At 30.8% G+C, this 25,460-nt stretch overlaps 1 protein-coding gene across 1 annotated transcript in view; it reads right to left on the bottom strand.

Annotated features, from left to right (window-relative positions):
• Positions 1 to 797: 797 nt before the first annotated feature.
• Positions 798 to 25,460, bottom strand: part of LOC101957588 (uncharacterized) — a 75,309-nt gene continuing 50,646 nt past the window's right edge. Inside the window, 3 exon segments of the mRNA XM_078026854.1 lie at positions 798 to 8,111; positions 8,113 to 9,988; positions 14,226 to 14,352. Of these exon segments, the coding sequence (XP_077882980.1) occupies positions 7,997 to 8,111; positions 8,113 to 9,988; positions 14,226 to 14,352 (2,118 nt within the window). The 3' untranslated portion in view covers positions 798 to 7,996.

Genomic DNA, 25,460 nt, shown 5'->3' with positions numbered 1-25,460 from the left:
AAAAAAATGATAGGAGAAAATTTAGTAAAGTCAAAAGGTAAGATCCAATAGTTTGCCAGTTCTTGTTTCAACCAGATGTTTATGATTTGATTGTTTCTCTTTTAAATTTCGTCTTCTGGTTACTCTGATGGCCTTTTCTATAATATTTAATACTCAGTTTAATTTAAAAGCAGTAGTTTATGTGAAAAGTGGATACTAAGGAAAATAAATATCTGGAACAAATTTATAGTACTCAATATGTTTCTCATGATTTTATACAGTTTCCTTCCACCATTCTGAGGTTGCAATTCATAAAGCTTTAAATGACTTCCATTCCTCACTATATTTCACTATCAGTACATGCAGAAATAATTTATCAACAAATTTATATTAAATAAGTAGCAATTTAGAGAAAACCAGATATAATTTACACCTGTGAATTTAAAACAATATATGTGGAAGTTTGCCAAAGAATATTTGGCATATTCAAAGAATAAAATGAAGAAGTTTACCAGAATTGTTGCTTTCCTTTATGTGATAGGGCACAGTTTATTGTCATGTTGTTTCAAAAAGATATTAACATTTTCTTTATGAAAAAATAGTTGTTATTATTTAACATAAATTTTAATTGATTTTTTTTAAAATTTTTAACCACTTATCTTGCACACTGAGAAGGTATTTGCTGGGGTCAGTGAGATACTGATCAATCAATTGTATTTTTAATCAATGTTGTGAAATGCATCTCTGACACATTTGCTTGTTTTCATTTTATATAACAGCATCATGCACAATCAGCATGATAAGAGTTTGCTCATTAATTTTGGTATCAATAGTGGGTTAGGTACATTGAAAAGATGTTGAGAAAATTACATCTATAATGGTGGAATCTCCCAATTCTTTGTTTTCATCTTCATCTTCTTTGGTGCTTCTGCTCTTGATATTAGTATGTTAACTTTAATTTGCATTGTACATAAAGTTTCTTAAAACATAAGACACTTTGAATTGAGAAAATCACATATACTAAGTTGATTTAATGAACTGATATAAAATTCAATGAAAGACTTTAAGATTATTAATGTACATTTTATCAAAATACCATTATATCAAAATGGTGCATACAGTATTAAAATTTTATATAGCTAAAGGTTTTTTAACAATGAATGATAGGCACCTTAAGCAAGTATGTAGTTCCAATTATTCATTTACTGAGCTTCATTCATTCATAATTTAATAGTTGACAAAAACCACACATCAGAGTGTCTGTTTTTGAAAAAAAATTGTTTGGTGAACTACTAACAATGCATCATGCATTTTTTATTTATTATTGGTTAATCATACACACATCTTACTCACATAGTAAGATTGTTATAATATTCAATAAGTTGTAGCTAAAATCATGAAATACCACATAACATATTGTACAGATTATATGAATGCTCTTATTATTTCTTCATCCTTTTCACAAATATTTAGGCACTTACTATATGCTAATTAGAAATAAGTTCATTATAATTATTTCAGATATTTTTTAAAAACCTGCAAGACCTCATTTGAAAAGAGCAATATTGATTTCAAAAGTAACTACTGTTTCTCTAGTGAATAATGTGTATAGAAATCTGCTAAGGTCTTGGGGTATGCAAATATATTTGAGATGCATCAGAGAGTACATATGAAAAAACAGTATTATTTATCATGTTATTTAAATAAAGTAAAATATCATACCAAAGGTTAAAAAGATTAACTTTTGCGAAAAAAATGCAAAAAGATGTACTAGTATTAGAAATAAGGTAATAATATTTTTTACTATAATTAGTTGTTTCTGAGTCTCATTTAACTTTTTACATTAATTATCTATCCATTGTGTTAAGAATCCCTATAGGGGTTAAACTCTATAATGTACATATATTGTGGTGTGATGTGTTATTGGAAAATATTGGCATTCAGTGAATAATGCCATTAATTTTCTGTTTTGCAATATTAAATAACTATTTCAGATTTATTGCAATGGATAATTTCATTTAAAGGTAACAGTAGTTTTTCAATGTAGAAATTACTAAGAAAAATTTAGGTGTTCTCAAAAAGTCTGTACCAACCATATTTGATCAACTTTGTGTCATAATGTATAAGAAAACTTGCTTCCCTAACACAAACCAGACATCATTGATAAAACCTTGTGTAGTATCAGCACATACAAATTTAGATGAGGACTTTTGAACCTTTTCTCCTTTTACTTCCCACCTACAACATGGCTTATTTTTCATAAGCAAGTTTCTATGCTTGTCCAACCTCTCACACATCTCAGAATTCACTAGGAGGGATCCCTGACAATCTAGAAACAAACATATCTGATATAGTGTATATATTAATATATGAAGAAGTTCAAGAAAATATTGATCTGGCCATGAGATGGTGCAGTAACTATATATAAAGCTAAAAATTAAAATTGAAAGCAATATAATACTCCTGAGAATTACTATGCACCATGTAGCCTTTGGAAGCAGATATTTTAAGTAGGAATAAAGAGACTGATGTCCACTGCATCTTTTATATGAATACTTGCTCTGGTTTTCAGGGCCACCAGATTATAGCCAGTAAACTTTTGGTTTGATATACCATAATCAGAAAGCCCAGCATTCTCTTTTTATACCTAGGCATGGTTTACTAAACATCCATTGAGTTTTTGCATAGACTTTTCCCTTATTTTAATATACCTAGCCCATTAGTCTTGTGACATTCAAATTCATTCATTCTTCAAAAAGTAATTTAGTTAAATTCCCTATTGTCTTTAAAATAAAATATCAACCTAAAATAATTTCTATACTCTAAAGCATTTTATTGTAGTACCTAGAATCTTTATAACTACTATGAAATGACATTCTATGTCTCATATTACTTTCATTATGATTTGAGTATGTCCCACCAAATACTCATATGTTTGGAACTTAGTTTCAAAGGGAGAGTTGGAAAATAGTGGAATGTTTAAGAAGTGAGATCTAGTAAATTGTGGTTAGATCATTGGGGGAGATGCTCTTGGAAAGGGCTAATGTAACTTCCATGGGGCACAACATAGTTCTTATTAAAACCGGTTGTTACAAAAGAGCAAGTCTTTTTTTTTCTGAATTCCTCCAACTTCCTGTCTCATTATGTTCTCTCTACCTCTCAAATCAGCCCTCACCATAATGCCACATCATGTGTAATGCAGGTGAAGGAGATGTCACAGGAGCTGAGAAGATTCTGATACAGTGCACTTAAATCTTAAGAACTATGAACTCAAAAATATTTGTATTTATTTGTAAGTTGTAGTTGGACACAATACCTTTATTTTATTTAATTATTCATTTTTATGTGGTGCTGAGAATTGAACGCGCTTCTTTCATGTGACAGGTGAGCACTCTACTACTGAGCCACAATTCCAGGCTCTCAGAAAATATTTGTATGCATTTATATCTCTTTTTATACACTGACCTGTTTCTGGTATTTTTCTATAACATTATAAAACAGATTAAAACCACCTCTGTGTCTTATTTCTAAAAAAGATAGGTGAGACTTTGCAATATATTATCAAAAAAATCTGTAAAAGCTTTAGAACGAAAACTATTATGCATGCACTGAGTGACCTTTAGTGAGTGATTAAATATCTTTGATTCGAAGGCATCTTACTATGAGAGTGAGTAAAACATCTAAGCTTACATTTTAAAAGCTCTGGTATAATTTAGATGTATTTTTTATATTCCTCATGGTGCTTAGGTTAGTGGATTCCTATTTACTTTGGGACTCAAATATGTGGAATTTATTTTGTTTAGTAAAGCAAAAGCAAGTGTGGTTCCTTAGAATATAGCAAGACTTCATGAGAATGTTTTTATTTTTAATGGGAAGAATTGTCTCATTGCTAATGATTATAGAGGGAATTTACATCTTGATGAAACCCATTAATCAGAAATTGTCTGAACTGACTAGATCAAAACCATTAGAAAACCATGAATAAAGAGGCAGATTAAACAATATATATAGGTTTTTCTAGCACCATTTTGAGTCTCCTATTAGAGGACAAATCATAGTATTTTTTACCAGTGAAAGGACTCAAACACATTTTAAGCCTCCTGTAATCACACAGGTCACCATCAATCATAATACCATTGTAAGAAAATGTAGATCTTCACAGGCAGAAAAATCAAATACTAAAAGTTCAATTTGCCTTATACAAAAAAAAAACCTAATTATTTATGTCATACTTCTTTTAGCTCCCAGGTAAAATATCTTTGAGCTCAAGATATTCAACCAGAAGAAAGTGGAATTGTTTTCTGCTAGATGAGTTAAGAACTGATATAATTAGAATGTAGAGTAAGCATATTTTGACTTGGGGTTCAGTTGTTTCAAGTATAATGGCTTGCAGGAAAGCAATGCAGGAGATTTTGTCCTCCACTTCACCCAAATTGTATGGGAAAATCATTATTTTTTTTTTAATTAAAAGTGGAAGCCACAGGCCATCTACAGCAGGTAATGAAATGTCATGATGAGACATCAAACTGCAGTTGCTTTTCTCATGTTTTTGTATCATTGATTGCTGTGGAATTTTAATATTTGAAATATAAAAACTATATTTAAAATAAACATTAATATTCTTTTGTATTTTAAGGTAATTTTAAAGCCCATGGCCTAAGGTCATAATACACAGTATAATTATCTCATATTTTTCTAATGTAATTCCAAGACAAAGGAGTTGGGATATATTTTTCATGAAAAAAAAAATATTTTTACTAAGTAAAATTAAGTTGTTCCATGTATCATACTTTTCTATGTAGTATATGTTTGGCCTTAAAATTAATAGAAGTGAATGCCTTCATGGGGCTGCCAAAAGGTTTATATTATCTTGTCCTGGAGAATATTGTGGCAGAGTATATGGAGGATGAACCAGAAGATTTCTGAAATTGTGCATTTTTGTGGCTGGAAACTGTTGAAAGGTACATCATTGTTATTAATGAAAGAGACTGACTAAAAACAACAACGTTCTTTAAACGTATATGGGTAAACAAATTCTTTGTTAAGCAAAAATGCCCTGTGCAGCCAGGGATGGCTGAAATACATTATACTTAGACTCTAGTAAATTTTTCTAGTTCAATAAATCTCTTTCTATTCCTGTTCTTGCTTTTAAAACCAGAGGAGCAATACTTGTCTTTTGTAACTTTCTGGATTGTTTCCCAATTTGACTGCATTAAAATCTGCAGAAAACTTTTGGAAAATATCACAAAGCATACAAATGGAAGTGAATAATCTTTGCTTACTGTGTGACTCTTTTCCTTTCAAATGCTATTGTAGCTCCAAGTCGGTAACTTATCTTTCTTCAATTACCATTAACTGATTATATGTCCAATTTTCCCCTAGCATTTGGAAACCACACTTCATTTACTATTGATCTCTTTGTTAAGTCTTTACAAGTTTTTATTTCTATATTGCTGTGTGATGATCCAATTGATTTTTCATCTCATTTATTGTAGTTTCAGGTATAATTAAATTGGTATAAATATGTCTATATTGGAGAGTGTACAATGTCCCCAGATCTTGTTCTTAGGCATATGTTGCTGTAAACTCAGTTCGTCATGAATTATATGTAATGTTAATAAATTATGAATAATATTCAATATTATTTTTGTATGGATTGTGTGTATAAGCTTTTTATCCTATTGTAGCTGAAAAGGCAACATTTTATAAGAAACTTAATCTTTACATACAAACTTCTCAGTTTACTTCTTACTTCTTGATCATCAGAAAATGAGACTATAAAACATAGCTCATTGATTATTTTGTTATAAGTATAAGGCCTCAATCAACGTTGTCTCCACATTCATTTCTCTAATACCTGCCCTGAAATAACACTATCTATAGAATAACAAGGATGTCCGAACTTACTAATGTAAATGAAAACACTGAACATTGACCTCATTCACAGAAAAATGAAATGTCTCCAATGAGGATGAAGTCTAGAAGGCCATTATGCACACCAGAAAGATAACGCTCTTCTCTCCTGTAAGAGCTACCTTTAAGGTTGTGGAAATTCAGTCTATTCAAATCACTAGGAAATGTTAAAAAGTTAAATTTCTAAAATTTATAAATCAAGATATGAAAATTTGGGGCTTATTTTCCTATATCTATATCCTTCTTATAACTCTTAATTTCACTATAAATACAAACAGAAAAAAATTATGATCTCACTTATGCAAATTGTATTCCACATTAAGTTTGATTAAAATGTGTAAAAGTATTAACAGATGCTAGAGTATTATTTACTCAACAGTATGTTTTACTGTTACATAGAACATTTGGTCAAGTGGAACACTATGATGTCTGTCATTTAACAGGATGCAATGCATGAGTGTTAACATATAAACAAATATTCAGTTTTAAAGATATATTGAATTCATAAGATAAATATAGGTAAAAAGAAAATCACTATAAACCTGGTGTGATGGTCCATGCTTCCAATCCAAGCAAATTGGGAAGCTAAGTAGTTTCAGAAGTTTAAATTCAGCCCCAGCAATGTAGTGTGGTTTTAAGCAGGTTAGCATGGCAGTCTCAAAATTTGAAAAAGTGGAGAGAGCACTAGGAAATATGGCTCAGTATATAAAAATACCTAAGCTTACACTGAAATACCAAAAAAAAATTAAATAAATAAATAAATAAAATTAAGTTTAAAATATTACACTTCACTGTTAAATATCAAAAATAGATTTCATATAATTCTTTTCTCAGTATTCAAAATTGAAAGTAGTAATTTTTGATTTAGGAAAACAATTATATTCCTTCAAAGATGAGGTTTCTTCACTATGCATGTATTATATTTATGACAGATATTTTTACAAAATAACTTAATGCTTAATAAATTTAAGCAAAAGTTAAAGGCTACTTGCTTTCTAAACAAATAAATTCTGTATGTTACTGATCCTCATGTACATCAACGTGTAACACATAGATAATAAAATTTTACTATACTATCACATTTATTATAAATGTTCCATTGTTATATAAGGCATATATTTTGGACAAAATCTGTTCAATATTCACTACTAGTATGAGTTTTCAGATGTTCAAAGAATTTAAAATTTAAATACATTTTGGAAATATTATTTAGCTTTTTAGGGTTTCTGGGCACAATTAACTCTCCAAAAATGAGCAGTGTTTAAGAAACATGTGGCTACAATTTATTTTTCATTTGAATTTTCTCTAACCAGTATGTATCCACAGGTGCTGAGTATTGGTGAAGAAATTTTAGAGGCATTGTCACATTGTCAATTTTCACATTTCAAAACTTTTTCTATGCTATGATTATTGTGGTGAGGATTTAAGTGTTGTTCGTTTCTAAGAGTAATGCTAAAATGGTCTCATTTGTAGAGCTTCTCTCCAGTGTGTTTTCTCTGATTTCTAGTAATATATGATATATAATTTAAAATGTTTCTACATTCTCTACATTTATATATCTTCTTTCCAGAATAAGTAGCCTAGTGGTGAAAAGAATTGATTTCTTATTAAAAGCTTTGCTGCATTGTTTCAATTTGTAGGGGTTCTTTTTTGTATAAATTCTGTTGTTAACAAGGTTTAGTCTTTCTTTTTAAATGTTTATTTTTTAGTTGTAGTTGGACACAATACCTTTATTTCACTTATTTGTATTTCTGTGGTGCTAAGGATCGAACCCAGGATCTCACACATGCGAGGCTAGCACTCTACTACTGAACCAAACTCAAGCCCTAAGGTTTAGTATTTCTTTAAAAGTATTATCACTTTATTTACATTTGAAATTCACCAGATGTTTTCTGCTGTGGTGAATAAACTTTTATTTTTTATTAAATGCTTTTCCACATTATTCACATTTGTAGGGCTATTCATCAGTGTGAGTGCTGTTGTGGTGAATAAGGACTATTTTATTGCTAAAAGCTTTGCCACATTCCTCATATTTGTGACGCTTCTCTCCAGTGTAAATGCTCCTGTGGCAAATAATGTGTTAAATTTTAGTAAAAACTTTGTCTCATACATTGCATTTGTGAGGCTTCTCTCCAGTGTGAGTTCTGTTGTGGCAAATAAGGTATGATTTTTGACTGAACAATTTGCCACATTTTTTACATTTGTAGGGCTTCTCTTCAGTGAGTTCTGCTGTGGTTAATAAGGTCTATTTTTTGACCAAAAGCTTTGCCACATTCCTTACACTGGTAGGGCTTCTCTCCACAGTGGATTCTGCTGTGGCGAGTAAGGTTTGATTTGTCACCAAAAGCTTTGCTACATTCTGTACATTTGTAGGGCTTCACTCCACTGTGAGTTCTTCTATGTTTAATAAATTCTGGTTTGCGACCAAACACTTTGCCACATTCTGTACATTTGTAGGGCTTCTCTCCACTGTGAGTTCTTCTGTGGTTAATAAGTTCTGATTTTTGACCAAACGCTTTGCCGCAATCTTTACATTTGTAGGGCTTCTCTCCAGTGTGAGTTCTGCTGTGATAAATAAGGTTTGATTTTTGACCAAAAGCTTTACCACAATCTTTACATTTGTAGGGCTTCTCTCCAGTGTGAGTTCTGATGTGGCGAATAAGGACTGATTTTCTACCAAAAGCTTTGCCACATTCTGTACATTTGTAGGGCTTCTCTCCAGTGTGAGTTCTCCTGTGGCAAATAAGGTTTGGTTTTCGACCAAAACCTTTGCCACATTCTTTACATTTGTAGGGCTTCTCTCCAGTGTGAGTATTGCTGTGGTAAATAAGCTGTGATTTTTGACCAAAAGCTTTCCCACAATCATTACATTTGTACGGCTTCTCTCCTGTGTGAGTTCTATTGTGGCAAATAAGGTTTGATTTTCGACCAAAAGCTTTGCCACAATCTTTACATTTGTAGGGCTTCTCTCCAGTGTGAGTTCTTCTGTGGCAAATGAGGACTGATTTTAAAATGAAAGCTTTGCCACATTCTTTACATTTGTAAGGCTTTTCTCCAGTGTGAGTTCTGATGTGGCAAGTAAGGTATGATTTTTTACTGAAAGCTTTGCCACATTTTGTACATTTGTACGGCTTCTTTCCTGTGTGAGTTCTCCTGTGGTAAATAAGGTGTGATTTTTGACCAAAAGCTTTACCACAATCTTTACATTTGTTGGGCTTCTCTCCAGTGTGAGTTCTAATATGGCAAATAAGGACTGAGTTTTTACCAAAAGTTTTGCCACATTCTGTACATTTGTAGGGCTTCTCTCCAGTGTGAGTTCTGCTGTGGTAAATAAGGTCTGATTTTTGACCAAAAGTTTTGCCACATTCTTTACATTTGTAGGGCTTCTCTCCAGTGTGAGTTCTGCTGTGGCATATAAGGTTTGATTTTCGACCAAAAGCTTTGCCACATTCTTTACATTTGTAGGGCTTCTCTCCAGTGTGAGTTCTGCTGTGGTAAATAAGGTGTGATTTTTCACCAAAAGCTTTGCCACAATCTTTACATTTGTAGGGCTTCTCTCCAGTGTGAGTTCTACTGTGGCAAATTAGGTGTGATTTTTGACCAAAAGCTTTGCCACAATCTTTACATTTGTAGGGCTTCTCTCCAGTGTGAGTTCTGATGTGGCAAATAAGGACTGATTTTCTACCAAAAGTTTTGCCACAATCTTTACATTTGTAGGGCTTCTCTCCTGTGTGAGTTCTCCTATGGCGAATAAGGTTTGATTTTTGACTAAAAGCTTTGCCACAATCTTTACATTTGTAGGGCTTTGCCCCATTGTGGTTTCCGATGTGGTAAATAAGACCTTTTTTATTACTAAAAGCTTTGCAACATTCTTTATATTTGTAGGGCTTCTCCTCCATATAAATTCTCTGGGGATGAACAAGGCCTGAGTTTTTATATGATTTCTGGTATTCACTCTCACTTGTAGTTTTCCATATTTTCTTTTGTGGGAAATGGTCAAGATCACAACTTGTATATTTTGCACTTATCACTTCATGAAATATATGTTTTAGGCCCTTTTCTGGTGAATATTCTTGGATATGATTAGAAGTCATGGCTGAAATAAACAAAAATAAAAAAATTAATACCTATTAGACTGGGATAAACATTTTTCATACATAACATGAAATTAAGGTAAAATAAGTACATCAGGAGTGAAGCAGATTAGTAAGTACAACGTCACCATAAGTCCAAAAAATATATATATTAGTTCAAAGAAAGGAAAGAAAAAATTACTTTGAGAATATTATCCGAATTCTTGTAGAGACCATAGTATCCAAGAGGAGTACATCATTGAGAAGAGTAATACAATGAAGTGTATAAAAGTATAATTAACAGCCTTTTGTCCTTCATAAGATAGTATTATGTATTTGGGAAATATCTACCAGCTACCTTCACTGTCAGTAGAATAAGAGAAATGTAAAACATATACAAACATTTCTTGTGTTTTCAAAGAGTGTCCAAAAATGTTTTTTTGTCTACCAGGACATAGAGACATAAAAATAACTAGTAGATTTTGAGTGATAATACCATAAATATTCAACAAGGGTACAGAGGCAATGGACTCTTAAAAAGAAATATAAACAAAAAATTTCCTAAGAAATACACACATATGTCTATAAAATTTTGCATAAAAACATTTTTAAAAGACTATAAAAACCTTGCATAGCCTATGGCCATAATATTTGGATGAATTCAACACATGACCATCGAGTATAATAAATTGATTTTTATATTTTTATATTCATGTGATATGAGAATCTCCCTTATTGACAAATACAACATTGTTTATTTATAAATATATCATGGTATTTTATACTATATATACAAGGTAAAATGACTAAATAGAATGAATTAACAAAATCATTATTTTATGTAATTATCAATTTTGTTCCTACAAGGTATTGTATTCCTTCTACTAGTACTTATGAAGAACATAATACACTCACAATATGATAAAATAAAACTCTTGACCCTATTATGCTCAATAAAATAAAAAATACGGAGACTTTGACTATAATATCAACCCTACATAAAACATAGTACCTGGTAAGCAAAATTTTGATGACTAAATTTCTGACTTCCAGATGTGAATCAAATGCTCCTACAACTTAATATCTGTCTGCCACCTTTCACTTAATTCAAAGTCCTGCATATATTTCTTATCACACTTTAAGAGACAAAATATTTTATAACTAAATAATAATAGTATATGAGTACATATTTTTAAACATTTGACATTAATGGGCACACACATTGAGTCCCTAGCTTTAATACTGAAAAAATTTTGGTACTAAACACAAAAGCAGAGGTATCTCTTCAATTTTCTGATTTAATTGTTCATAGATACATATTTAGTACTGGCAATTCTGGATCTTTAGGTCATCCAACTTTTAATGTTTTATGTGTAATGCTTTAGATTACCCCAAAAATTCTATATCACGAACTACAACACAAGTCTTCTTAAAATTGTTTGAGCCATGCTGTTTCTAAATTTCTATGACTATTCTCAAACATGAAGTACTTTTGCATGGCCTCCCAATTAGCAAATATTACAAAAATTCAGCACTGTTCTTGCCTATTTTTATTTATCTACGTCTTTATATTTTTTCCCAAAACTGGACTATATAATCTACTGTTGGCTCTTTTAATAAACAAATAAAAAAATAGTACAGCAAATATAAACAAAGAGAAGCATGGCTAAATCCAAGTTACAAAAAAAAAAAAAAACATTAAGAATTTAACATTAGGATACTAACGGTTATGAATTACTCAAAGACCACTAAATAACTATTTAAAAAGTTTAGAGACTGAAATTGAAAAATATTAACATCAATGAGCACAATGTTTATGTGAATAATTGTTTACAAAAAAAAATGAGAGGGGCATTCCTAGTGTGCAAATTTGAAATAAATAAGGGCGAGGCTTATCAAGGAGTGCCAAGTTTTAGACAAGTCTAAGCAACTTGTAAAATACTGTAAAAATTAAAAATCTGTAGGATATATAAAGAGAAGTGGGACATATATATATATATATATACACACACACACTGTGTTTTGTGTAGGGTTGGTATTATAGTCAGGCACTCTCTCTCTTTCTCTCTCTCCATATATATATATGAAGTGTGAAAAGAATCCAAGCATGCCACAATAAAAAAACTATGATCTAGAAATTAAATCACTAATCAAAATTTAAACATATAAGAAGTATAATGATTTATTCACTTCAAAATATTTATGATTACTGATGCATTATTGGAAAACACAAAACAAAAGAAAAAAAATTACTAACAAAATTTAATCTAAAAAAGAAAATGTCAAGTCAATTCCAGCAGAGAGCATGGAAAGTAACCAAGCATGATCTGCTCGTAGAGGCCCTATTTGTTTAAAAATGGATAATGCTCCTGCCTTTACATCTCATCCTTTTGCACAATTTTTAATAAATGAGATATAGTTTTAAATCATGAAATTTCTCATAATTCTTTTGGATAAGCTTTTGTTGAGTGAGCATATTGTATCCTAATACTTGCCTTTTAAAACAGAAACAAAGATATAGCCTCTCTTATATTAATATGCCTTAAATGTTGTTTTATTTACAGTTAATGTGCTAAATATATAACATAAAGTTAATACTCAAAATTGGTCATCTGCATTAAATAGACATTTTATTCTCAAACAGCCATTACCAATAAACTTATGTAATATATGAGGTTCCACCTGACCAGCATGACAAGATCCTATACCTTTGATCACGTGGGGAAAAGCATAGACTGCTACACTTATGCCAAAATGTCCTGTTTGGACTCTAGCTTCATGCTTGAATAATAGCAATTATAAATGTACATAAGGGACTTCACAAGCTGGTTTCTAAGTTTCATTAAACCCTGGAAGATAAGAGTTCATCCAAACAAGAGAATAATCATTCTCAAAAGAGGAGAAACATTAAAAGAAGACCCCAAGATACTTGAATTCTAGTTACTTGGGGAGATATAAAACCATTAACAGCCTCAGCTCAAAAGGTGTTGGCTAAAATGGAGTTAGAATATACTCTAGATAACTTTGTTACTGCTTTGATTGCTAAGCTCACACAAAACTCTGTAAATGCTTTGGTCTTAATAACAATTTTGCTCTGTTTTGTACACCAACTCTGGGAAATTCAGTCCTGTCAGATCATGGACTTGTAGAACTCATTACAATATCTTGACTCACTTGCATAAAATTGTTATATATCTGCAAAAATGTCTCATGGTATACATTGTTGTCTTAGCAGAATAATGTGTCCTTACCATCCACATAGTATTTAATAGGTAAGCATCCTGTGCAATTTATTCATAAAAGATTTATTCCTCTTGATAAAAACTGTGATGATTCAGTGAAGCGCTCTCTAAGGCAGAATTTAACGCGTTGACATTCTACTTGGTGGGTTTACCTGGACTAGCTCTACTGGCTTATAAAACTAGTATGAAACTCTATATTTATATTAACTGTACCTAATCTTGGTTAGCTAGCACTTGGGGTTAAAGAAACACTGAGTTAGAATGTAGTCATGGTATCAGAAGCTATGTAATTTGGGGGTAATATATGTGCAGACGTTAAGAGGAGTGGCCAGTTCTTTTTCTTTTTTCTTTTACACTGTACGTGTGTATGTCTCTCTCTTCTGTTTGCCCCTTTAAAGGTTTCCTCACAAGAAGATTTGAAACAGATCATGCTGGTCCTCACCACAAAAGGTAAGTTTTGATAGTTAATCTGAATAAAATGGGACATCACTAAAAAAGAAAACAGAGAACAACAGGAATTTGAAAATGTGATAAATATAGGGCAGTATGTGTTCAATGATTAAAATCAAAATAAATAAACCTAAGCTTCTGAAAATTTCTTCTCAAAGATAACTACTCTTTCAACATTTTTTAGTTAGGTTTTCTCTTTCCCATTAGAATAACTCAACTGTGTCCCCTGCTATGTGTAGTCTACAATAGTTTACATCACTAAGTTATACTAGGTACTACTTATCTAATGTGAAGGATGTGTAACACACAAAGAAAGAGACAGATTAAGGAGTAAAATTATATATATACACATATATATAATTATATATATAAATTATATATATACATATATATATGAGAGAGAGAGAGAAAGAGAGAGAGTAAAATATCTGTACTAAAAATGCCCTTTTTCTTTGAAACATAAATCTGAAACTAATTTTTATAGAGAAGTTCCCAGAAGATACTCTGCAACAGAAGTAAATTAAATAATAATTAGTAATTAATAATTTTAAAGGAAAATTAAACTTACCCAGGAAGGCCAAGTTTCTATAGTTCTCTAGCATCACATCTCTATATAATTTTTTCTGAGCAGGCTGAAGGCACTCCCACTCCTCTTCAGTAAAATCAATGGCTATATCCATAAATGTTAACAGTTCCTAAAATAAAAATAGGTAAATAAATAACACATTGACTACAGGTATATTTGCACAGTGTGTAATGTAAATACAGTTGAAATTAGAGAGTTAGTAGGTAGTGTTTTGTAACACAAAGATACTATTATCTACTTCTGCAGAAAAAGTGATTTAATTTCAAAAAAGTATACATATTCCTCATTTATGAAACACAATATAAAACTCAGGCATTACCACAAAAATATATATTTTGTAATGTTTTATATCTTGATCTAAATTATACATATTTTTCAGAAGAGAAAACCATGGTAATTAAGAAAGGGAAGCCTCAAATTTTAATTGTACAACCGCTAATCAGAGATTTACTAATGTGTAGAATCATTTTTTGTTATTTCTCTGACTGAGCTGGCAATTCTGAATGTGTAGTGAGATCTCTAGTAATTACAATATCAATGGTGTAAGAGAAATTTTGAAATATAACAAGGTAGACAGACCACTAAAAGGAAATATTTAATAGTTTATTTAAGTTAAAACATTTTATGGTTTTTATGTATGTTATTAATATAAAAAAGAAAAAACAATAGTGTTTAAATTTTCTTTTTTATAATTTTAACATTTATATACACAAACTTTAATCAATGTTTATATTGTATGATATTTATAATAGAATATACATATAGCTCTTCAAACAAATATAATTTGTTTTTTTTTATTCTAAAGGTCCTTCTAGGGCTGGGGATGTGGCTCAGGCGGTAGCGCACTCGCCTGAAATGCATGCGGCCCGGGTTCGATCCACAGCACCACATACCAACAAAGATGTTGTGTCCGCCGAGAACTAAAATATAAACATTAAAAAAATTCTCTCTCTCTCTCCTTTCTCACTCTCTCTTAAAAAAAAAAAAGTTCTAATTCTACATGACAGTAAAATCGATTTTATGGTATTATGCAAACATGGGATATATCTTATTCTAATTAAAATTCTGTTCTTTTTGTTGGCTATGATGGTAGGATTCACTTACAGATATATATCTTTTGTATTTCTATGCTTGTCTTATTTTTTTATTTATTTAAATATTTCTGTTTACCATTGTGCAATCTACTGATCTTTTTTGCTTTCCCTTCCCCACTTTATGAGCTTTACATTTTACATATCAGCAATAACTTTCAACTTTTGGTTTTATAGAAATTGTTTGTTAAAATTAGCATAAAATCTCCAGATTTCTTGATTTCCTGGCAAATGTCCTAAAGTCATTCTTCTTTATGGCCGATTCATAGTTTAGTGTGTACATAAGCAACAGTTTTTTATCCTGTCATCATTGAATGGACCCATTCATCATTGAATGGTTGGTTTTACAGCTTAGCTATTGTGAATTGTGCTGGTATAAACATTAATGTGGCTGTGTCAATGTAGTATTGCTGATTTTGTGTCCTTTGGGCATATACAGTGCACTCAGAAAACTGGGAAAAATTGTGGTTCCATTTCTTTAACAATATCCATACAGGTTATTATGTTTCACTTAAACCTCCATACAGCTGGAAAAATTGGAATTCATCTATACCTGAGGTGAAAATAAAACATACAAAAAATTACTAAGCCATAAAATGACTAGAATTTATTATCAAATCATCCATCCCAATAAAAAGTATAATTTCAAAAGTAAAAGTAAAGAAAGTCTTAATCAAAAGAGCAAAATTAGAAGCTATTAAAAATAAACATAACAAAGAGTTACCAGTATCAATGTTGGTGCTTTTAAAAAACAAATGAGCTCAGTCTAGTAATGGGCAACTGGGGTTCCAGTGACTGAGGAGTATAAGAAAAAAGGATCATAAATTCTAAGACAATATTATATATAACATTGTCTTATATATATTTTATTGAGAAACTTAATGAGGCACTTAGCAACTCAGCAATACTCTGTCTCTAAATAAAATATTACAAAAGGACTGAGGATGTGGCTTTATTAAGCACCCCTGGATTTAATCTTCAGTACAATTTTTTTAAAAGCAGATACAATTTAAAAAGCACTAGCAAATATAGGCATATTTAATGACTGTTCACTTCATGGAAATACACCCTGGAATATTTATCCTAAGAATCCTCTGCAAGAGTGCAATGACAGAATCTAGATGATATAAACTAGTACATGGATATTTGCTAGATACATGGTTGTACATACAGTCTACTGCTGACCAAAATACCCATGATTCCACATGATTGATGTTATGAAGTAAAATCAATCAGAGTAAACCTCATAATAAAATAAATGGTGGAACTACAGAAAACACCACCAACAAAACCCTTAAAACATGCTAGGATATTGCAAAAAGAGTGTGATAATAAAAATGCTATTTTATTCCTTCACTCATAAAACATAACAGCATATTTTGACACATTAAATGCTGAATATAAGTTATTAATAAATAATACTGAAATATATAAGAAAGTACAAATCCCAAAAGTTTACATACAAAAGATAGGGTTCATATGGTGGTGCACACCTGAAATATCTACTATTCTGGAGTCTAAGGCATGAAGTTCAAAATTTAAGGCCAACTGAAGAAACTGAGCAAACCCCATCTGGAAATAAAGTTTAAAACACAGCCGATAATATGCTCAGCATTAAGACACTTTGGTTGAATCCCTAATACCACAATAGAAAACAAATAGTTTCTTTGTCTTAAAAATTATACAATATGATAGACTTAAACTTATGAATTACAAAATATTAATACAAAAAAATCTATTCATCAAATGATTACATTAAAAGCTGCAAAACTGACAAGGTAAAAAACCCTAATTTCCTCACATATAATCAAACACTTATAAGAAGAAGAAATACAACAGAATGCAAAAGAAAACCAGAAAATTCTTGAAGAGTCACTTTAAAAAGGATATATCTAAGTGTTCAATAATCATAAAACTCAAAATTTTTAGAAATTTAGGTAACACTGAAAAACTCACATCATATAGATGAATTAAACAGTATTGATGAATATGTGGAATAAATGCATTCATAAAAAATGAAAATAATAATTTAAGCTTTTATTATCCATTTGTAGAAACTGTTTTGTATATGTATATGATACACCCATACAGGAAACAGAGACTAAAATTACAGCAAATGTACATGAAAATACAGTCACATTCTTCCAGAGTTGAAACCACAGGGCATGGCTAAAGAGGAAAAAGTAATTATTAAATTTTGTAAAATGTAAATTCTAGGAGCTAGAATTTGTTTATATATTATATCCAGTTTGACAAATACTATAAAATACCATGTATGTTTTATGCTGATGTCACATGAATGTTGCATTTCATATGCAAGTATGTTTAAAAAGGGAATATGCAGTATTTGAGAAAATAAAAATACAGAAAAGAACATAAAAGACTCAAGTATTCAACATATTTACAAAGGATAATACTATTATAAAAATGATCATTTTTCCCAAGGTACCATTTAATAATAACTGGTCATAATTTTACCATTCTTTACTTTTTGTTAAAAAATAAATTAAAGCAAAAACTTCTAAAATTTTCCTGGAAAGATGAATGTATTACTCTCTTATTTATAAGAGCAAATGTACTAGTGATCATTACCTGACACTAATGCAGGTTATAATATTACAACAATGTAGTAATTTTAAGATAAAGAAATCACAATAGATAAAACTACATAGGGCAGTTCATATGTATGCAAATATCCCTTTATTGTTAATAATTATAAGTACATAAATCAAAACATATCAATAAAATATTTAAATGAATGAATGCTACAAACCAACCTCAAGGTAGATGTTAGAATAAAAGGCATAGATTACAAAACCGACTTGTGTGCAGAATGTGTGTGACACTGGAATTATACACAAGCATCCACCAAAGAGCAGATATAAAGAGAGATAATTTTAAAAAATAAAATAAAAATAAATAAAAGCAGAATATAAGCCTCCCTTCATTTATGGATACACCAAATAAATATATACTCCTGTTTTGAGTCCTTCTAAAAACTGTAAAGGAATTAGAAGCACACAAATTGGAAAACTGAATTAAAAAAAAATATATCGAACAAGAGATAAGTAGAATGCACTTGAAGATTTTTCTGATTTGAGCAATATGCAAAATTACTAGAACAAAATCCCCAAATCTAGTGTTAATATAAATAAAGGAAGATTGATTTGGATTTGAAATATATTATTTAACTCTAAATTGCCTGTAGTTCAAATGCTAATTTATCTGTATACACAGAGGAAGATTAAGATATAAATGAGTATTTACTCCAGGGCAGAAAAAAATAAGTGGTTTTCTAAGGCCATTCAAGATCCATGGGCTTTATCCCATTTGACCACAGTGAAAGAGGTGTTAAATCTTAAGTGAACCCCTTAATCCCTTAGAGGGATTTGCCAACATTCTCTAAAAATGCAAATAGCTGTTGCTGACAGTTGAACTTTTATCTAGACAGTACCAAAAAATTAACAGGGAAATATAGGCCACTACTGAAAGCCAAAGTGGCAATTTAGCACTTCCTGAGCTCTCTCACCCAGCTCACTTTACTAATAACACCAGACCTAACCAATTCTTTCTGTAAGTAATTTGTCCTGATATTAATTTTTCCATTCAATGGACTACATCTGAAACCTGAAAGCATTGAAAGCACTGGTAACTGTGCAGGTGCAAATCTCCCTAGAACAAAAAGGAGTGTTTTCATATTGGTGTGCAAACATTTTAATAGGCTAAAATCTCAAATATTAGTGAAGAAAAATGGTTACAATCACAGATCCCTTTTTATTTCTAAAGTAGATGCACATCAAATTTTTTTCCAGTGAGCATAATGCACACTGGAATCTAAAAAGCTTGCATCAGAATTTTAGTGGACCATCCAACTATAAGATCTGCATGAACACAGCTGTTAGAATGGCTACTCTCAAAAAGTGGAATGGTAAATAGTACTCCAATTATATGAATATGGAAGAAAGAAACACTATGCTAGACCATAAAATTAGTGAAGAAATTTTAAAAAATGGAAGTTGAAAATTCTCTCAGTTATTTCTTTGAGAAACTAAACTCTCTACATTTATACTGCTATTGAACAAGAAAAGCCTGAAGTACTGGTCTGGACTTATGAGAGGCATTAGATGTGCCAGGTGTGGGATCCTCATATTACATAGTTCGGAAACACAGTTCCAGGAAAATACCAGAGTAGGAAATGAGAATGCTCTCATATACATTCCACAAAAGAAAATCTGAGCATAAAGACACTCTGACAGGTTGTCTGCCTTTGGAGACACTAAGGAAGAATAGAAACACATGATTTTTCCAAGATCAAGTGATTCTTCTTTACTTTTCAATCATGTAAAATGCTCATAAACAACAACAACAACAAAAAAATTAGCTTTTGATTTTTTTCTATGGTAATGGGGATTTGAAACAGCAGCATGTTAATTCTGGGCTACATACCTAGGAGTCACTAAATGGAATGAATTCAAACTGAAAAGATTCTTCTCAGCAAAAGAAACAATCAGTGAGGTATAAAGTGATACCAGAGAATATGAGGAAATTTTTACCACATGCACATCAAATAGAAACCTCATTTCCAGGATATATAAAGATCTTAAAAAACTAAATACCAAAAAACAAATTTAGCAGTCATTAAATGAAATGGGCTAAGGAACTGAAGAGACACACTTCTTCAAAGATAAACAATCAATCAATCAATAAAAAAATGTTCAACATCTCCAGCAATTAAAGAATTGCAAATCAAATCTACTCGAAAATTTAACCTTACTCATATCAGAATGGCAATTATTAAAAATACAAGCAAAAATATATGTTGGTGAGGATGTAAGGAAAAAGGCCCACTGTTACACTGTTGGTAGGACTGTAAATTGGTGACATCAATCTAGAAAAGAATAAGGAGATTACTTAGAAAACTTGGAAAGAAACCAAAATTTACCCAGCTATCCCACTCCTCAGTTTAGACCAACAAGAGGGAAAAACAGCATAATACGGTGGCATATCCACATCAATGTTAATAGCAAAGCAATTCACAATAGGTAAACTATAGAACCAATCTATATGCTCTTCAAGAGATGAATGGATAAAGAAAATATGGTCTATTTACACAGTGGAATATTACTGAGCATTAAAAGAGAATAAAATTATGGAATTGGGAAGTAAACGGAAGGAGTTGGAGAATATCAGGTTAAGGTAAGTAAGCCAATCCTCCTAAACAAAAGACCTAATGTTTTTCTGTGCTAAGTGGATGGTGATCCACAACGAGGGAAGTGGGAGGTAGCATGGAAGAAATGAAGAAACTTTGAATAAGACAAAGGGAAGGGAGGTGATGGGAGATGGTATAGATGGTTAAATGAGATGAAAATCTTGTTGTACACAAAGTAGAGTTACATGGGTTTTGTAACTATACTTTCTGTACAACAAAAGAAATAAAATTTTGTGCTCCATTTGTGTACTATGAAGTGAAATGCATTTTTCTCTATTAGCAAGTTAGAACAAATTAATAAATTAATTGATTTTTTAATATTCAGGAAAGAGACTTCCTTTCCCTAGATCTATATACAAACATATATGCGCATATATATAGACATATGTATATATGTATCTATATATATGCATATATTCTATATAACATGCACATATTTAATGTATATAATTTATGAAAAATTTTTTTCATATTTCTATTTTTTTTAAAGAAATGACAACAGAATAATTACAATTCATATTTCATGTATAGAACACAATTTTCCATATCTCTGGTTGGATATACAGTATGGTGATACAAATTTGTATTCATACATGTACTTTTGATGATGGTCTCTATCACATTGCACCATTCTTGTAATCCCCTGCCCCATTTCTTATTCTCCCCCCCTTCTTTATTGAGAATCCATCTATTTCTCTCATGCTCCTCCTCCCTACCCCATTATGAGTAAGCTTCCTTATATTTGTCATTTTTTTTTTTTTGGAATTGGCTAACATCACTTAGCATTATCTTCTTCAATGCTATCCATTTACCTGCAAATGCCAGATATGATTATATACCTAGAAGACTCAAAAAGCACCACCAGAAAACTTCTAGAACTTTTAAATAAATTTAGCAAAGTAGCAGGATATAAAATCAACACCTATAAATTAAAGGCATTTCTGTATATCAGTGAAAAATCTTCTGAGTAACAAATGAAGAAAACTACCCCATTTACAATAACTTCAAAAAAAAACATACTTAGGAATCAACACTTATAAATCAAAGGCATTTCTGTATATCAGTGAACAATCTTCTGAGTAACAAATGAAGAAAACTACCCCATTTACAATAACTTAAAAAAAAAAAAACATACTTGGGAATCAACTTAATGAAAGAGGTGAAGGGTCTATACAAGTAAAATTACAGACACCTAAAGAAAAAAATCAAAAAAAGACCTTAGAAGATGGAAAGTTCTACTTTGCTCATCAATAGACACAATTGATATTATCAAAATGACAATGCTACCAAAGCGCTATACAGATTTACAGCAATTCTTATCAAAATTCTAATGGCATTCCTCATAGAGATAGAAATAGCAACCATGAAATTTATCTGGAAAAATAAGAGACCAAGAATAGCTAAAGTAATCCTTAGCAGAAAGAGTTAAGCAGGTGACATCACTATACCAGACCTTAAACCATACTACAGAGCAATGGTAACAAAACAGCATTGTATGTGCAAAAAAAAAAAAAAAAAAAAAAAAGACTGCAGATGACTGATACAGAATAGATGTCACAGAGACAAACCCACAAAGTTATAATTATTACATATTAGACAAAGGTGTCAAAACATGCACTGGAGAAAAGATAGCCTCTTCAAGAAATTACTATCTCTCACCATGCACAAAACTCAACTCCAAGTGTATCAAGAACCTAGGAATTAAACCAGAGAATCTGTGTCTAATGGAATAAAATACAGGCTCTAATCTTCATCATGTGGGATTAGGCCTCAATTTCTTTAATAAGACACTGATAGCACAAGAATTAAAACAAATAATCAATAAATGGGATAGAATCAAACTAAAAAGTTTATTCTCAGCAAAAGAAAAAATCTTTGAGGTGAAGACAGAACCTACATTTTAGGAGGAATATCTTACCCCTCACATATTAGATAAAGCACTAATCTCTAGGGTACATACATAAAGAACTCCAAAAACTAAGCAAATAATAATAATAGTGATGATGATGATAATAATAATAATAATCATAACAATTCAATCAAGAAATGGGCCAAGGATCTGAACAGAGAGTTCTTAGAAGAGAATATACAATCAACATTTTTTTTACATATCTAATTGGTTATGGTCCTCCCTTTTCAGGACCAAGGACAGTTCTGGTTCAGTTTCTAAGGAAGGGAAACACGAGCAAGAATTATTTTATCAATGTCATTTTGTAAACATAGCTGGACTTGGGAAATATAGGTTTGGAGCAGAGGATATTTTTATTAGAAACAAAGTGTAAAACAAAGAAAATAAACATAATTATTTGTACCACATTAAACCACAAGAGAAATGGAACCTGGAATTCAGAAAAGAAAGATTCAAACTTTTATACTTGAGAATGTGGATGACATGGATGCCTAAAGTGAAAAGGTTATTACAAACTTTTGAAAGAAAATTCATGTGAGTGGCAGATAATGGTTACCCAAATAGAATCCGCACAGTGTATTCCAGGGGCTTTGTCAGCTGTGCACTACAGAACACACAGGTATTTGTAGCCTCCATGAAGAGCATTATTCATCTGTGCCCTCTGAAATTATTCCCATAGAACAGATGAAAAAACATGGGTATCTGGATACTAAATGGCAATTCAGCAGCCCAGAGAAAACTAGCCAGAGACAGAACTGTAGAAATTTCTTCAAAGACCATCAATGCATTGTTAGCTCCTGACACAGGGATGTCAGTCTGGGGAGATATTAGAATACATTTCAGGGGCAATATAAATACTTCTTTTTTCTTTCATGTTAAGAAACTCTTAAAAAAAGAGCTCACAAGACAGATTTCTTAGAAGGGTAAAAGCCTGGAGATTAAAAAAAAAAAAAAAATCAGTGGACCTGAGTGATGCAGTAAGGAAATAAATCTAAAAGGCTTATTAGAAACCTAAAAGCAAAAAAGTAACTATTTCTAAAAATAAATATGTTCATTAGTTGCTATCTCCACAACATGTCATTAAGTAAACAACAAATTATGAATGAATATTTCTAGGATTGGCCAAATTTTATTCCATATGATTTTATATTAAATCCCAAAATCCAGATAATAGAATTCATGATTCACTGCCAAAAATATTACAGAAAAAAAATTTTAAGGAGTGGATGTTTGGTAAATATGTCATTTAACAATTATATTGCCATATGATTTTAAAGAAATTTATTCATTTTCCTGCAGCCATAGTGTAGATAAATTTCTTATTTATTTTTTCTGTAGTAATTAACAAAGATAAGCCCTAGAATCCATGTTAAATAACCTATCCTTACAATCATACAAGAAACCTATAATAAATGATGAGTAAAAAAAAAAGTCAATTTTTAAAAATAATTTAAACCTTTTTTTTTTTTTTTGAAATCAATCTCTAGCTGCATTTTTGGATCCTTTTCTCATCTTTTAAGCCAAAAATATATAAAAGACAGAAGTTTGAACTTCAATCCTTATACATGAAATATGTTTATTAACTATAAAAATTCAAAATCTTTAGAAATTTAAGAAATACAAAATAAAAACACATCATGGGAAAAATGAAGTAATATTGATGAATATTTAAAACAAATTAATAATCATTAACTCAAAAGGAGTTTAAATTAGTATCTATTTTTGGAAAGTATTTTGCTATTGAATATACATGATACTCCCCATCACAGAGACTTACTGAAATTAGAGCATACGTGAACATGATAACATGTAAATACTCAATAGTACTCACCCATACACCTAAAGCCCAAGGGCATGGCTCAATACAATATACATCTTGGAAAAGATATATAATAATATGTAGGAAAAATGGTCACTGGGGCCAGTCACATTTCATAATATATCCAGTTTACAGAAGAGCATAAAAAACTATGTATAAATTTTACATAGGTGCCTTATGCAAGTGGTATTTCACATGTGTACATATTTAGAAACAAAATATGTAGAACTTATGAGAAAGTAAAGGTCACAAAAAGCAGAAAAAAGACTCAGTTATACATCCCATGCAAATAATAAAACTCATCATTACAAAGGTGATAATTTTCCCCAAAATTAATTGACAATATATCTCACCAAAACTGCTATTGTACAAATATGAATATATCAGAGTGAGGTCTACACATTTATGTGTATTCTATAAAGCAATAATTTTAAAAACTATAAATAAATATGTGATAGAAGAAAGTAGGAGAATAGGGAAAGGGGAACTACTGGATACTGAAGGGAAGCAAATTATTTCATGTTTTATGGTTATGTCAAAATAAGCCTGACTATTAAAAACAATAATAATGCAATAATAAAAAAATCATCAAGCTTTACTTTAAATGAAGTAAGAAACCAAAGCATAAGTTTTAAAAATTCATCTACAAAGTTATATGTAACTTTAACCAAAACCTTTTCAATTATAAGAGCTAAAAACGAACTTATCATGGCCTACTGTTCGTATATATTGTGAAATTATAATATAACAATAATAAAGAATCAAAATATAAATAAGGTCCCCATATAAATACATACGTATGCAAAAACAGTATGCTTTATTGCAATAGCAAATTCTAGATAAATCAAACCATAACAAAAACAATCTCAGCAATCTAGGGCCTTTCTCAAAATAAATTTATACTTGTTAGGGCTGTTTACGGGTGAAGAGTTCATGATTCCCCAATGCTGAAGTATAACACCAGAGAAGTGCGCCAAGGTAAGTTTACAGTGGAAAGTAGAAGCTTTATTAAAGGACAGTAGGAAAGATTTCTCCCCAGAAGAAAAAGGGGACCAAAGTTGTAGAATCCATGAAAGTTTTTTTTTTTTTTTTAAACTAAGGTCTTCTTAGCTTTTTTACAGCTAAGGTCTTCCTTCAGCTATCCCACATTTCTGTCACATTGCTGTCTTTGTTCTGTTATCTTGCAGTG

The sequence above is a fragment of the Ictidomys tridecemlineatus genome, chromosome 11 (assembly GCF_052094955.1).
Source record: "Ictidomys tridecemlineatus isolate mIctTri1 chromosome 11, mIctTri1.hap1, whole genome shotgun sequence".
In the NCBI taxonomy this organism is placed as follows: Eukaryota; Metazoa; Chordata; class Mammalia; order Rodentia; family Sciuridae; genus Ictidomys; species Ictidomys tridecemlineatus.
This window is presented reverse-complemented; position numbering and strand designations above follow the sequence as displayed.